Source organism: Scomber japonicus, chromosome 21, assembly GCF_027409825.1.
Source record: "Scomber japonicus isolate fScoJap1 chromosome 21, fScoJap1.pri, whole genome shotgun sequence".
NCBI lineage: Eukaryota > Metazoa > Chordata > Actinopteri > Scombriformes > Scombridae > Scomber > Scomber japonicus.
The window spans coordinates 8,452,528-8,468,972 of record NC_070598.1 but is presented as its reverse complement, the minus strand read 5'-3'; the positions used below and the strand labels follow the sequence as shown (position 1 = coordinate 8,468,972).

Sequence of the window (16,445 nt, the reverse complement as noted above, 5' to 3'; positions counted from 1 at the left end):
TCAAGCCAAAGATATAACCAAGGTTTTTAGATTTATTATAAGGTCCACTTTGTAAGCTTTTCTTAAGCTTGCAATCACCATCTCATAGTGTTCATCTGTGGACAACCTCAAAATTCAGTTCAAAATTCAGGGAAAAGTTTTTAACGTGCTTGATCTTGGAAATAGTAGACAGGCAAAAGTATCTGAACTCAAGATCTGCATACAATTTTGTTGTTCCAGGGAATTTCAGCACCTTCTCATAGTCTTCATCAATTTAGTGTAATTAATGAACTGTAAAATGCTTGACTTTCGAAACTCAAGGTCCACCCACTTGCTTTTAACATTTTCTCACAGTCTTAATCTGCAGATGATTGCAAAATGCTATTCAAAATTAAGAGAATGATTGCTTCCTGGTAAAATAAAGCAGATTCTGTTTAGAGTTTAGCTGGTTACCATTACACCACTAAAACTTTAATTGATTGACACAGTCAGGCTCTATGTGGTGCATTAGTGAATTGTGTATATGGATATCATTTGGAGGTGGCTCATACATGTTTTCTCCAGCAGGGAGCATTGGGGAGTTGATAATGCCTCTTAATGGTTGTTCATTCTCAGTGTCCTGAGATCAATGTCTCTTTGGGAGGGAAAAAGGTTTTTTTTTAATATAATGTGTCAGCAAGTAAGTACAGAGCACAACATACTGACAGTAGGATGTTTGTGCATGGGCATTGAGGTAATCTTCTTAAATTGCTGGAGCAAACAGTGCGTGGTCTTCTTTCTTTATGCACTGATGAAAGCTCCTTATTCTGCTGTAAAATGAGTCACAGTAACTTCTTTTTGGATGTGCCTATGAGAAAACTTTTCCTATTGTTATTGAATTCCGTGCATTGTGTTGTGCAATTGAGTCTATATCTGGTCTTATCAAATTATGTTTGACTGTACGGTTGAGGGAGACGTGATTTGTTATGCATTTTTATTTTAAACTCTGTCTGCAAACAAAATTCCACCCGCAGACTGATAAAGAATTGAATTAAATCAAATAGAAGTCAGCAATAATGGAAAGTGTTCCCTTTTTTTCTTCCCTTAACTATTATGATTCAGTTCTCATCGCCATTATCTCTCAAAACTGGAATAACAAACCAACTGTCGCTCCAATGTATTGTCCATCTCATTTCTGCACACTAACTAATTCCATTGTCTTTTTGCTGTTACAGTGGGTTTTGAGTAGGCAGTGAAAGCTGGTTGATGTTGAGGAAATTCACTGCATATTTACTTCCACTCTTTAATAGAGTGCTGCTGATAATCCTCCTATTATTTTAGTGTGTGATGCTATGTGATCATTCAGTAGTTTCTGTCCACACAGCCCTGGGAGCCGAGTCCTCTGTGGGATAAAACTTCAATCCCACCAGTTGGATGCAAATAAATCTGCCATTAGCAGTGGATCAGCTTTCATATTATTTATTTGACTCCTCTGCCTAGAGCAGGAGGACATTGGCTCGGACCACGGAGGTTTAAAGGCTCTGTTCTTGCTAGAGGGGGAGACTCCCAAGCCTCTGCATAGCTAGGGTGGATTTTGAGTAAGGAACATGTTCTCAAAACTCATTTAGCTTGTGTGGCTTGTCAGGTCAATATCTTTCCATATGGGCTTTAGTCTCATATAGTGGTGTGCAAGGCCAAACAAGTGAGAAAGCAGAGCGTATAGCAAAGAATGTAGGCAATAGCATTTGCTCTCTAACATCAGCTGTGTGCTATATGAGGAAAAGTATGTCAGAAACTGTCTTTTTCTTTTCATCAGCTGCTCTCAGCAGAAAACCAAGGATTTATTCTCTTTTCCTTTGGCCTTACTTGAAGAGATCATTTGCTGCTCAGGACCCTGAAACATAAGCTGGCAGATCCACTTGTGGCTGCTAAAAGAAGGAGGATAACAGAGGGAGGGAGTGGAGGAGATGAGTCCCCCAGCTCATGTCCTGCACAGGGTGGGTGTAGGAAACCATCTGGTCCCTCCCTCAGAGGGAAGACACCCGTTTCCCCTTTTATGTTTACTTCACACGGTTGAATCGTTCAAGGTAAGTGCCTCTTCTAGTATTTTTTTTAGAAGATTTTTATGGCATTTTGCTTTTATTTGACAGCCAATGGAGAGACACAGGGAGGTAGAGATAGGGGTATGACATGCAACAAGGGGGCCTCAGCCAGGAGGCGAGCCGTGGATGTTATTTGGGTATGCGCCTTAACCATTAGACCACCAGGGCACCGAGTAAGTGCCTCTTATTTCTATTGTATAAACCAATACCGAGTAGATCAAATATTGAGGTCTTCTGTGAGCTGCTCTGTGTAGAGATTATTTTCCTCAAACAGCAATTACACCTCCACTCCACCTTAATGATTTGAGAGGAAAGAATGGTCCACATTTTTAGTCAGTAAATTGCTTTCCTACGTCCTTTTTCCAGATGAGCCTGCTATTTGCTGTTGTCCTGTTATTGTGCTTCAGATACAGCGCCACAGGAACACAAGGTGGGTCAATACAACTCTCATTGAGGATGCAATGAAAGTAAACTGTCTCATTATTCTTTCTACTCAGAAATTCTCATTTAGATTGTAGCCTGGATCCCACCACTTGTTTGCCTCACAAAATTTGCACCTGTCATATCCTGGGGGTGCAGCAGCTCCGTTTTATATGCGATGTACAATCAGGCACAATGCGACATTTAGTCACTTCTGTGAGGCATTTTTAGCAGACTGCCATGTTGATAGCGTGAAACAGGGTGAATTTAAATTATAATCTAAAGGAATAGTTTGACATTTTGGGATGTGATTTGACATTTTCGAATGTGCTTAATTTCTGAGATTCAGAATCTGTAATTCAGTATCTGTTAAATGTGAAGCTATACAGGCAGCTTAGCTTGGAGAAAATGACATAATTGACATAAAACATAAGTGGCCAAAGTGAACAGTTCAAATCAAATCAAACCAGAATGTGAAGAAAGTGAAGAAAAACACATGAACAAATATGGTATGGTGCATTTAAACAGTGGAAGAGTATATATATTTTTGCTGGTTTCTGTTCCATCTACAGCCTATTCAGATCACGAATGCCAAAGTCAGGGGGTCAGGAGCTGCGGAGAGTGTCTGGCAGCAGGGCCACACTGTGCTTGGTGTATTGAGGAGGTGAGTGGCCTTCGAAACACTCTCATGTAACCCGATGTACTGTTTGAAACAATGAAGAGTTCACTTCTCAGTGCTTGGTTCAGTTTTTTATTAGAATGGCATTCACTGGGCAATGCCATGATTTGTTCAGTAAGTTATTGGACTATATAAATTACAGATATAAATGTTGAATTTGACATAGAGATGGAAAACTAGTATTTTGGAAATGCTGAGGAGTTTGAAATGAAGAGATTAAAAGTTTGTTTTAGTTTCTCATAATGAACTAAATGCTGTTTCTAAGCCATTTAGTTAGGGAAAAAAAAATACCTAAAACCTGGAAAACCTCATCCTTGTTTTGCGAGTAACATATGTTGCTATTTACATGCTGAGTTTGAACAGCAATATGACTCCAATGTTGTCCCGACACAAATACCATCAAAGAATGTGTTGAAATGGGCCATTATATATAAGAATGTTGAATGTTTGTGCCATTTTTAATTACATTTATTTGCATAATGAAAGATGTAGCCGTGTTTTGAACACATGGTGAGAGCAAACCTACACACAAATACACACGCAAGCTGCTTTTCATTATCACATTTACACACTCTCTACATCACTGTCATTAACTGCATCACTGATAGTTCTTCATGCAAATTACTGTTTTTCACTGTAGTGGAATATATATGTGGTGTCATTTAGTCTTAGCTGTCCTAGTATATTAGATTCTTTTAGAATTCGAGATATTCAAGGCAAAGAGTTTTTTGTTAGGCTGTGAACTAAACCTAAACCGGTGTCAAGAATTTTCTAGAAGTGGGTCAGCACGTTTGGGAGCGCTGCGACACAGCCAAGGCACTGCTGAAGAGGGGTTGTCCTCTTCATCGCCTGGAGGACCCCAGAGGTTCCACTGTCCTTCTGAAAAACCAAAAGATCACCTTCCACCCTAACGAACAAAGACACCAACAACAGTACCAACATGTCATCCAACTCCAGCCTCAGACTGTCCTGCTGCACCTCAGGCCAGGTGGGTGTCTATGTATACTATCACTATTACCAAAAGAAAACATAAGTCACCTTGTTTTTACCCAAGGAGATGTCCTCCATATTCAGATCTGTCAGTACATAAGAAAATTTGTAGTTGAAAACCAATGACCTTCACTTTTCAGAAAAGCTCACTTCCAAGCACTCAGATTGTTCTTCCCCAGGAATTCCAAGGTCTTGCTAACACACATTTTTGACAAGATTACCTCCAGATCCATGTTAGGTGGATGACGCTTCTTCCAGAGTTGTTCTCAATGGCTCGAGAAAGAAAAGGCTCACACTGCAATAAGGCAGTGGGCTTAGTGGGAAATAGGGTCTTGATTTAGATTATATAGTAGCCCTACTTGTGTTGTATAGAACATACACAGTCATCATAAAATGGATTTTATTTTTATGTGGCCTCTGTAGTTGGAGCTGTCAAGTGTGGAAAAATAAGCTACATCTGGACCCTAATTTTAATAACTGTTATTGTAATACTGTGTTTGTAGGACAACCCCAGACCTTTGAGGTAAAGTTCAAACGTGTAGAGGACTACCCCATAGACTTGTACTACCTGATGGACCTCTCCTTCTCCATGGAGGATGACCTACCCAACGTCAAGAAGTTGGGGGCAGACCTCATGGAAGAAATGAGGAATACAACCAGTGACTTCAGAATGGGTCTGTGTGCCTATGTTTCCATTTTCTCCTCACCTGACATGTAGGTTTACATTATTTCTCTTAAATGTTTACACCTGTACACTCCTCCTATGGAATGGTAATCTTGTGTCACATTCACACAGTAACACACCTGGGAGTTGCCCGGTACAATCATAATCTTATCAATGGCCACTGAGCAGCACCACAGGAGCGACTGGGGATTAAGTGCTTTACTCAAGGACAATGCTGTGCATTAGTTATTCACATTCCACCCAGTCACAGAATTGTCACAAAATCCCCTCTCAAAACACTACTTCTTACTCATTCCCATTCACTCCAAAAGGCTTTGGTGCATTTGTGGACAAGACAGTGATGCCGTACATCAGCACTGCGGAGGACATGCTCAGGAATCCCTGTAAGAGGACTGAGCCCTGGCCCTGTGCTCCTCCCTTTAACTACCACCACATCCTGAGCCTCACCGCCAACGGATCCCTGTTCACAGAGCTGGTCGGGGAGCAGCGGATCTCTGGCAACCTGGACTCACCAGAGGGGGGTCTGGATGCGCTGATGCAGGCTGCTATGTGTGAGGTAATGTGTGGATGCCCAGCAGGGAGCAGGACTGCATTACAAAGATTGTTGTTTTCATTTAGGTGGGAGTAGTGTGGAGGAAGTGGAAAGACTGAAGACAATAGATGAAGGGGGTATTTCAGAATACTAAACATCCGTGGGGAAACTGCACGTCTGTTTAGGATGTAGTTTACGCTCATTATGAATCTTCAAATATGATAATTCTACTTTAATAATTTCATAATGACAGGTATTAGATTTAAGCCCTAAAGAGCATGAAGGCTTGAAGTATTACTCATCCACATTCATTTGATTACATACAAAGGCAGAAAGGTAATTTTTTCTCCAAAGCCTGTCAGAAACATTTATGTCAGTCACAGTGTTTTATTTGCTGCCAATTGAGTGTTTCATGTTCTTCACTTCCAGGAAGAGATCGGCTGGAGGAATGTGACGCGTCTGCTGGTGTTCTCTACAGATGCTGGCTTCCACTTTGCTGGGGATGGCAAACTGGGTGGCATTGTACTTCCAAATGATGGAAAGTGTCACTTGTATAAAAATGTGTACACCAGAGGAAATTCACAGGTTTAGTATTAAGCTTGATTTTCTTTTTAAAGCTCCATTCAGCAATATGTTTTCATATTAACACTGAATTAAAAGGTTACATGTAAAGTGAAAAAACACAGAGCCTGACCCAAATTTTACAAAGATTTTTAGACTATTTTACAATATTTTCTCTTTTGATCATGCACTTTGAAGATTTTACATTTATATATAAATGTATTCCTTCTTTTATTCATTTAACAAAATAAGTCAAAGCTCTAAAAAGCTACATAATGTCAGATAACAGTCAAACAGTCATACAAGGCTGTAGTAAGAACATAGAAACGATACAGACTAACAGTCAAAATTATTATTTAAATCAGCCAATATCCACTTCAAGGATAAATGCACAAAGCTGGACAGGCATTTGATAACAACTTTTGACAATTTTGGTAGCAGGAATAGGTTTTCAGTGTAGTACTAAATACCACGTATTGAGGTTTGAGATTTAGTATCTTGTCCTGTTCAGCTTCTTGTTTTGGTTTTATGGCAGATTTATTGTGTGGTTCAGTGTCTCAGCAGTCTTATCGACCCTATTTCGAGCCACAGCAGGCAACTGTTATCAACACGCAAGCGGTTAACAGCTAACTTGAGAAGTTTAAGACCACGATATTTGTGCCGGAGATAAAAGGAGATTTATCTAAATAAATACTAGGCTTGCATTCACCAGGTGGAGAGAAACACAATTCACACCGGATGCTAATGTTGCTCTGTGTGTACTGGCTTTGTGAGCATGTCATTCTTTGACTTAACAACATCATGCGGTCATCAGCTGTTGTTTTTCAGCCTTTTTGGAATTATCTTCACCCAGGGGGCCAAAAATTGATTAATGCAGCTTTAAGAAAAGGGGTATCACAAGCTTATAGTCGCAGAGAAAGACCAAAGCATGAGCTCAGCTGAACAAGCCATCACAGCTATGTGTGTATTTTCACTCTTTTTATAGTATACTTTTGTGGTCCAGAGGAGCATACAATGTTTATCCTATGGACCAGATATTGCTGCGCGTGCTAAATTGATTCCCGTCTGCAATCCTAGCAGTGAAATAGAGGTCCAGGCTGCTGCAGACAGAAGTCAAAGACAGTGATTTAAAGGTCAGAATCAACAGCACAGTTCCCTGGGTAAAGAAGATGCTGACAGGCACACCCTGATGGGAAACAGCTGGAGTGTTTGTGGAGTAATCCAAACCAAAGCTTTCATCTCTTAATCTCACTGTGTTTGTGTATAGATGGCTGGGTAGGTGTGTTGATGTGTGGGTGCTTGGATGGATGCGCGCCTATTTGTCTGGTTGTGAGTGTATAACTTTGCCCCTGTGTATTAAACATCCATATAGCTCTCCCATTAGGTTTATGAGAATGTTGTGTTTCTTGACCTCATTGCAGTCCAGGCAGTTGACAGGTGAAGTGAATATTGATACATTATTAATCTTTTTTTTCTGTCTGGATAAATGGCCACCCAAGGCAGAAAATGGATGTGCAAGGAGCGGGTGTCGCTCCTCTCTGAATGGTACTTATTTATCTATTTGGAGGAAATGGAAAGTCTGTCAGGGAGAGTGAATATAATGAGCGATAGAAAGAGTTGTTAGATGGGAGGTAAAGGGGGAGGACAGCGATAAAGGGAAGAGGGAGAGCGTGCTTAACTACTGATTACACATATATATTCTGGCCTGAGTGTTATGCATTGCATTTTGCATCTGCCCTGACTCCCTTCTGCCAGGATTATCCCTCTGTGTCTCACGTCGCCGAAACACTAAGACAGAAGAACATACAGATCATCTTTGCTGTCACTGAAGACGTCGCACACTTGTACAAGGTATAGAAGAGGCATTTACATTTATGCAATTATTCATCAACTTTCTTGTATAAATGCACACTTTGCTGATGTGAAGAACTACTTCGGGTAAGTGGGTGGAGGTAGGTCATTATCGCGGTGAGCAGCCACAATTATGCCTTTTAACCACTTTTTTTTAACTTAATGTCATCCTGTCACCCTTGATTATATGTGAGATAACAATGTGTAAAACCTTTCATTCAAAAACTTATATCCGACAACCCCAGATCCAAATCTTTTTTTCAACATTATCATTGCTGCTTTTGTAATATAACAGCCTTCTAGCGGAACAATGTGCAAAATTCAATCATATAGATGTCCAATCAGCCCACAAAATCTGGTTTTGGCTGCATAGAAAATATGTTTTTTCAATGATTAATTCAATGTAGTATTTTGTTGTTGAAGGAAAAATATATAATATTAACAGATTGATTCTTTACCATTTACATCTATCCTGTAAAACTCAAAAAAGTGGTAATATCCAAGGTTTTAGTCTCCCAAAGCACATAAGATAACAAAACTTATCTGGCCTTGAAATTGTGTTTATTTTGTAGAGTAGCACAGCTCATCAGATGGTGGATTGTCAATGAGCATAATATTCATTCATTTATGTTGAGGATGTTGTTGCTTTGCTGCAGGGCCTAAGAAGCATCTTCCCAAAATGTGCAGTTGGAACATTATCCAACAACTCCCACAACATCCTGCAGATAATAGTCGAAGCGTATAATGTAAGTAAAGCAGAAACTCCCTCCATACAAAGGTCATTAGCCTCTTGTGTAGCCAGCTGACACCTCCTCATCTTTAAGAGGTTAACTGCTATATTGACTGCAGGCACTGACCTCTGAGGTTGTTATGGAGAACAGCAAGCTGCCGCCGGGCTATCACATTTCTTACACTTCACACTGTAAGGACCACAAGCAGAGACGAGGGGAGCAGGGGAGGAGGTGCTCCAACATCTTCGTCGGGGACGAGGTGTGTAGCCATGTGCCTGGCTCTGTGTGTGGTAAATTGTGTAAGTAGTGCTGTTAGCATGTGGCCATTCGCAGTTGAAGCGAGGGTAATGCTAATTATGATTACCTCATTAGTGAAGCATTATAATTGTGCTCAAGGAATTCTCACCTCCCCTCTAGGTGAGCTTTAATGTAAGCATTACAGCACCTCTGTGCGTGACTGCTTCACAAAGACCATCCCATCGTGTTATTATTAAGCCCCAAGGCTATAGTGAAGAAGTTGAGGTCCTGCTGAGCCCCATATGCAACTGCTCATGTCAAAAGGATGTAGTCCCACACAGTGCTTCATGTAGCCATGGAAACGGCACTCTGGAGTGTGGCGCATGTAGGTAGGTGAAGTACAGCTTGATGGCACCAATTTTGCTAACAAGCCTAATTTCAGGTTATTCAGGAAGGAATAAAGCTATAAATATTTGTTTCTATTACAGATGTAAAGAGGGGAGAGTTGGAACACGGTGCGAGTGTGATCAAGCAATGTCGGGCAAGGTGCTTGACTCATTCCATTGTCGACATGATAATGCATCAGAAGTGTGCAGCGGACAAGGAGAGTGTGTTTGTGGGAAGTGTGTTTGTCGTAAGAGCAGCAAAAAGCCCAACCATACCTATTATGGGCAGTTCTGTGAATGCAATGATTTCAGTTGTGATCAGTACCAAGGACAGCAGTGTGGAGGTACTGGAAACATACAGACTCTACCACTAGTAGAGTAACATCTATCACATATTACAAGAGTTTAATATCTCACCTCATAACAGAACACTTATTACTTGTTTTACCATTCCAGGGCAGGGCCGGTGTGTCTGCGGGGTGTGCGAATGTCTTCCAGGATTTAGTGGAGGAGCATGCGAGTGCCCTCTCAGCATGGAGTCTTGTCTGTCACAGAATGGAAAGGTTTGTGCGGGCAGAGGGGTCTGCCAGTGTGGCACATGCAGTTGCCACGACAACCTCTTCCAAGGTCCGACTTGTGAGCTTTGCCCCTCTTGCCCCAGCATCTGTACCTTGCACAGGTACCATAACCTTTCTAGTTCATACAATTTAATTAAACATTAAGATGAAATATTGAGGTTTTGGGGTATTTCACAGATTCCTTCAAAAGCTAAAATCATTAAAACTGAAGCAGACGTATTGCAGGTGAAATAATGGGCTGATGTGAAATAGGACATAAAACATACATAACTATACATGTATGTGGTGAATGTAACAACTGTTATCCAAGACCTACACAACTCTGATATAGCAACCATCACCTGGAAGTACTCTGTATTTCAGTTTTGGATGATATTGATGTTTTGATGATTGTCTTCCACAGAGAATGCATCTTCTGCAGGGCTTTCTCACTGGGTTTAAATCCAATAGAGTGTGAGGCAAATTGCGCTCATCTAAACTTCACTCTGGTAAGGCAGGCAGGTGCCTTGTCAACAGAATCCCCCTCTCCAGGTCTTCACAGGTGTATGGAAATGGATCCAGAGGGCTGTAGAATCCACTTCCTGCTGAGGACTGGACTAAAAGATGACTCTGTCCACTTTCATGTAGCTCTTCAAAGAGGTAGACCAAATCTCTCTCTTTCTTTCTGCACCAGTATATTTCATGATAAATCAATTGAATATATTTTGTCTGTTAAAGTAGCAATATGAAATCTATTAAAACTACAGCTGTGGTTTGCATAAGTGAATGTATGAAGTTAGGTATGGTCCCTTGAGTAAAAGAGAGAAATTCAAAGTGTGTGAGTGTTGAGATCTTTTGCTTCTAAATTGTACATGTTTTGTGCAAGTGATCACTGACTGATTGGGTTGATAATCATGAGTGAATAATGTATAGGACAGCAAAAATCAGGGGATCCATTAATGTCACATTAGGCAAGTGTATCATAATCCATTCATTTCCAAAAAGTTTCTTCCTGCTGCTTTGCATTAACCACCATGAGACTGAACAAATTTGTTAATAACACCTTATTTTTGAATAACGATTGTGTTCTTTCTAATCAAGAACAATGGTCCTCTCTGTCTTTTAAGAATGCCCATCAGGTCCTAATGTGATCCTGATTACCGCAGTGCTATCAGCCTCTGTTGTGGTACTGGGTGTGGCTCTGTTGCTGCTATGGAAACTACTCACCAGCATCCATGACCGCAGGGAGTTTGCCCGCTTCCAGAGAGAGCTGGAGCAGAGACGCTGGAACAGGGTGAGCCCGTACAAATCTCTCTGTCAGTGCCTGTCACTCAAAGGCTGAACAATAATAATCTACAATAATGCAGGAATTTGTCTTAGTGACATTGATGCAGGGGCAGTTTGACCAGCACTGTACAACAACAGCATTCTGGTAAATGTGGCACAGAGGCAAAAGAAAAACTGAGAGCAAAAGAAAATGTGTGCAACATACAGTGATCATATTTTTAATATTGCCATTGCCATATTACCATTGTTTACATATAACAATTGTTACATGGCAAAATTGTAATAGAAATTGACATGAAATCATGCACTTGATCAGTAATGCCCCCTCAGTTTACCAAAAGCAATGTAACACAAAATGAATGTCAAAGAATAACCATGTACGATGATGCTTGTTTCCACCCTGTTGCAGAGGGACAACCCCATCTACAGGAGTGCCATCACGACGACTGTCAACCCAAAATATAAAGAACAGTGATAGCAGCTACGGAAAAGAGATCTACTTTTCAATCAGGATCCCTGTGGTGCAGCACAATGAAACAACATCCTTCATCTGAACTGTTGTCAGCAGTTGGTCCAACCTGTTTGGTAGCGGGGGGGAAACAGATGTTGATGTCTGACTTACTCTGCTTTGATCTCAATATGCAACTCCGGACTGCCAGTCTCCAACCCTTCCTTTCCCTTGCATTCTCTGCACGCACACAAATTCAAACAGCATCAACCACTTAAACTGCTTCTTACTCAGGGTTAGTTGTCTGTGGGATACATGCACAAGTTAATGGCTTCACATTAATAAAATCTTAAAAAGATAATTACATCTAGTGTAATATTTTGTATAGCATAAGGAAAATCTCTCATTTATATGCTGACGGTTGGCTCAGCAGTGTAACTTGGGTCTCAGTGGGCAAGAGATAGTGAGATGAGCATTCTGCATCCTGCATTGTAATGCTATCGGAAACACGTCTTAACATGGGTCTCCACTGCCCTCTAGATGAGAAAAGAAGAAAGTGTCATCCTGCTGGAAATGATGAGGCAGTCTCACACTCATTTACAGTTCACCATAGTCATAGAAGATGCTATTTTTGACACCAACACAACAGGAAACACACACTCTTGATGCTTTTGTATTCTTATAGGCACCTGTGAATTCATCAAACAGAACACTGCAGATGTGACACTGCACAACTTTTAAAAGATTAGCAAGTGTACATGCCAGCCACTTTGCCAGTGCACTGGGCTGAATCATGTAAGCGGAGGAAAACAATGGGATGTTCATATCATAAATGGATATTAGAGGTTTTTTTCCCCTGCCTACAGATGGCTGCTGATGACCTTGCTGGGAGAGTTGAGCAAAGTAATATTAATCATAGTGATGCCTCCTCCACTCCCAGAGTCACTAGACAGGCAGTGCATGCAGCTTTAACAACCAGTGGGAGGTGGTGGTGGATTATCAGAGAAAATTACTCCATATGCTTCCACTATGCAGCATTCTCTTTCATCTGTGTCTGATCACCCAAAAAAAAAAAAAATGTGCGGTGCAAATATTACAGCATCAGAGGAGGCAGCCCTGCCCTGCGACAAGACTCATATGATGGGGCAGGGAGGGAGTGGGGGGGGGGGGCGGGGGTGGAGGGAGGTGACCAGCCCTGGAGACAGTTACATAACAAATACTGCAACCATTTTTTTTTGGGGGGGGGGGGGACAAAAAAAACAAAAAAGCAAAAAAACCCTGTAGCAGCCTGTGAAATAAATATTTTGAAATAAATAAAAAGATAAAAAATTGAAATAAATGAGTGACACTTTCTGTGTGGCTGCTTTTTTAAAAATGTGTATTTTAATATTTAAATGTGAAGTCTTACCTCTTTTAATTATTTAAATGGATGCATTGCTATAAAGATGATATTATTATTATTATTATTATTATTATTATTATTATTATTATTGTTAGTATGGGGTGGGGGGGGGGGGGGGGGGGGGGGGACCAATGAGCTCATCCTCTCCCCGAGCTCGCCACAGGTGATTGGTGGCATTCACCCTCCAATCACGATTCGCCTGCAAAGTGGCTCGGTGGTCAGTTTGGATCTTTTTCTTTTTTTCTTTTCTTTTTCTTGTCGAAGTAACCTTAACGAACTATATATGGGGAAGTTTACCATGAGAGAGAGCGAGAGAGAGGGGGCGGGTATCACTTGACAACACACAGCTTTTCTCTCTTTTCCAGCGACCTTAGTTAACCATACTTTCATAAAAAAACTAAAACACTGAAAATCATTTTTTTCCCCTCTGAGGCGTCCTGAAGGGAGCTAGCCGCCGTTAGCATTTAGGGGCTAGCATGACAACCAGAACAACCACCACCATCATCATCTTCATCATCCTCCCCTGTGGCTTGGCTAGCAGCAGGTAAGTTACAACTCAAGCTCCAGCTAGTTTTATCCGTGTTGTCAACGTGGCAGTCGAAATGAAGGGACTTATCTAGTCAAGACAAGTTAGTTGTCAGTGGAAATTAAAGTGTTGGCAGTCTTGTTAGCAGACTGGTAAATGGCGCAGGGTCAGGGTAACTGAGCTAAGCTAGCGTTAGCAGCTTTTTCCAGCTAGCCTCGGTGTCGCTGAACACACAGCTGTGTCTTATAAAAACCCCGTTAAAAGCCGCTTTGCAATGCATGCTTCGTGGCGGTGCATGCATGTCGTCCACATTTGCTAAGACGATTTATGACACTGCTTTTTTTTTTTTCTTGTCGTGTCTTGCTCTCTATTTTACCCCCTTCTTACTCTTAACACATATGGGGGGGTTTTCACTAATGTGCAACACAACTTGTTCTACATTATTAAAACCCAATCCGCTGCTGATATAAAGCCACGCTGTCATTGAAGTAGAAAAAAAGGAGAGAGAGAGACATTGTGAACTTATGAAATGCTAGTGTGGGTGTGTATTGCCGACAATTGTTAAGTCCTGCTTCAAATCTTCTCCCTAGTGATAACACAAATTTAAGATTATTACTGTAATTAATCCCCAATAGAGAATAAAAGAAGCACTGTGACAGTAATGCTGAGTTATGGCGCATCTCTGTGACTAATAAATAATATTAACTGTGTATTTTTGAATAGATAATATCTCATTAATAATGTTTTTTTTTATATTTGTCTGTCTTGCCACTCTCTGTTTCACAGGCCTCCAGTATGGTCTACAGCTGTGAGCCTATTGCTCCCAAATGGATGATGATTATCATGTCAGCCTCCTGCATCTGGATCATTCCCTCATGCCCACAAGGATTTTCACCCACCCGTACAGGTGATTTGCATTTCTTATCATTCTATTTAAGATACGATATGACTTTATTGATCCTCAGAGAGAAAATGTGCATGTTACAGCAGTGCAGGAGGCAAGGTAAGGGATGAGATATAGGAGAAATAAACATGACAAAATAAAAAGTCAAGTAAATAGAATTCAAACTATATATATTATAAACATATTTAGGTTATATACATGACCTGACTTTTGGATTGTAAGAAAAGAAAAGGTTGGGCACAGAATTAATGGTTCTGGTAGCTGTAGCTATAAATATATATGTATATGTTACATAGGTATAGTAATGGAGACAAAATAAATGAAATATGTGATGTACAATATATATGAATGTTGCCTACAGAAGTTTAAACACACTGCCCCACTCAGTTGAATGAGAAAGTGTGTCCAAACCTCCTATTGGTCATGTACATATATACATATACATACATACACATATAGATATACTGTGTATTTATAAATATACATGTTTACATATGAAGGTGTGTGGGGTGAGATAGAGATGGTGCTGGTGGACCTCCACAGCTGTTTTATCCTGTTGTACAGTTCTTGTTGTACAATTATATATGACTTGAATATATATATATATATATAGCATATATTGTGGCCCTTTTACATCGCAGTGTAAAAGCAAAAGGTTCGGGTTGTTGAAGCTACCTACTCTCAGAAAAATGTCTGCACACTCGTTTCTTATTCCTTAACATTGCATATGCTGATAATTGGTATTCACTCAATTCATGTGATGTTAAACATTTGTTTTGTAGTGCCAACATGTACACACAGATGTGTTGTAATGATGATTATATCTGATGAGTTTGTCTGTCCACACATAAGTGCCTGAGCTCTTTGAAATCATGCACAAAATATTATGTGTAGTGTGTATTTCAAACAGTTCAAAGTGGATGATTAGTGGTAAAGCTTGAGAAAGCAGAATTTATACTTTGAATCATCTATAATGAGTCCTGCTCTTATTCTGCAAAAGATTCAGTTTGTCTTGAGTGAGGCTTTCTAGAGGTCCAATATTGATTTTTGTGCAGTATTTGTAATAAGTCCCATCTATTGTGCTTTAAACTTTTACAGTCAAACCAATGAGCATGTAATTGTAATATTCAACTATTATTGAAATTGTACATGTTGTGTACATCTCCATGTGTGGGGGCCTGTGCTGATGTTAGGGTTACTGCATGTACCATTGAGTTACTAAATGGTCGGGCACATCTGTCTCTTTATGCAGACTACTTATTTGTCAAATCAAACATAAAAAATCAAGTATGATTAAGATGTCCTGCAGGTGTTGACCTAAATATTAAGAATGGACAAACTATTTAATTTAGGTAAATCCAAATGTGATCTGATTATTTGTGCTGAACATACTGCCTCCATCCAGCTTTTTAGATATTAGAAAACCTTGAAAATTGGTGACTACAGAGTTTGTAGGTAAATAAAAATGGTCTGATTCAAATAATCAGCCAGATAGTGACTTTTTTGAGGGAGGGGATATGCCACAATGGTGACAGACGACAAAAGGGGAAAAGCAAGATATGCTCCAAATGACAGAGGATGAATACAGATAACAGCTCAGTAAACAGTGACGTGAAGAAGGACCTCCCAAGATGCACAGTTTGCCAACTTTTGAAGCTTTTGGGCAACAGTCACAAAACTCTGTGCTTACAAGAAGATGGAGCCTTACCTGAACTATCAAAGTGACACTTGACAAATTAAAAAATGTTGCCTGTTTCAGTCATTATTGATTATTGCTAATATGTTGATAGCAGGACTAGATATTGGCAAGGCATGATAAATCCATGGATGTGACAGGCTTGTTGTGTTAGAGACTCTATATAATGACCCTTAGTTGCTGTTATTACATTACAGCATTATATACATTGTTAATGACAAGGCCCACAATTTTCAACAAAAGGATAATTCATCATGTCAGAATTACAAACTATTTTTGAGGTAATTTTCTCTACCGAGAGTTCTTGACTTTCTAGGTGTTTCTACTATTTTGTCCACCCCTGAATGTTAGTGTTGAACCATTTATATAGTTTCATCTGTCTGTTTATCTGATATGAGCTTTAAAGGTCGGGTTCACAGTTTTTCATGTCTGTCCATAAACAATAAAGAGTCAAAGCTCCAGTAACACTTGTAGTATAGAACATCTTTATTAA

At 40.1% G+C, this 16,445-nt stretch overlaps 1 protein-coding gene across 1 annotated transcript; it reads left to right on the top strand.

The window, feature by feature from the left end:
* The first annotated feature begins 3,093 nt into the window (after positions 1–3,093).
* Positions 3,094–11,451, top strand: LOC128382851 (integrin beta-1-A-like). Its single transcript, XM_053342848.1, has 14 exons — positions 3,094–3,144; positions 3,925–4,147; positions 4,653–4,823; positions 5,146–5,390; positions 5,796–5,951; positions 7,683–7,778; positions 8,435–8,524; positions 8,628–8,768; positions 8,927–9,135; positions 9,235–9,476; positions 9,589–9,811; positions 10,114–10,349; positions 10,817–10,983; positions 11,386–11,451. The coding sequence occupies exons 3-14, from the start codon at positions 4,721–4,723 to the stop codon at positions 11,449–11,451; spliced, it is 1,974 nt and encodes a 657-aa protein (XP_053198823.1). The 5' UTR covers positions 3,094–3,144; positions 3,925–4,147; positions 4,653–4,720.
* Positions 11,452–16,445: the final 4,994 nt, after the last annotated feature.

Bases quoted from the DNA above. Each gene is read 5' to 3' on its own strand.
- LOC128382851 (XM_053342848.1), top strand. From the start codon at position 4,721: ATGGACCTCTCCTTCTCCATGGAGGATGACCTACCCAACGTCAAGAAG. The intron at 5,952-7,682 runs GTTTAGTATTAA...CCCTTCTGCCAG, and splicing joins ACACCAGAGGAAATTCACAG to GATTATCCCTCTGTGTCTCA. The intron at 10,984-11,385 runs GTGAGCCCGTAC...ACCCTGTTGCAG, and splicing joins AGCAGAGACGCTGGAACAGG to AGGGACAACCCCATCTACAG.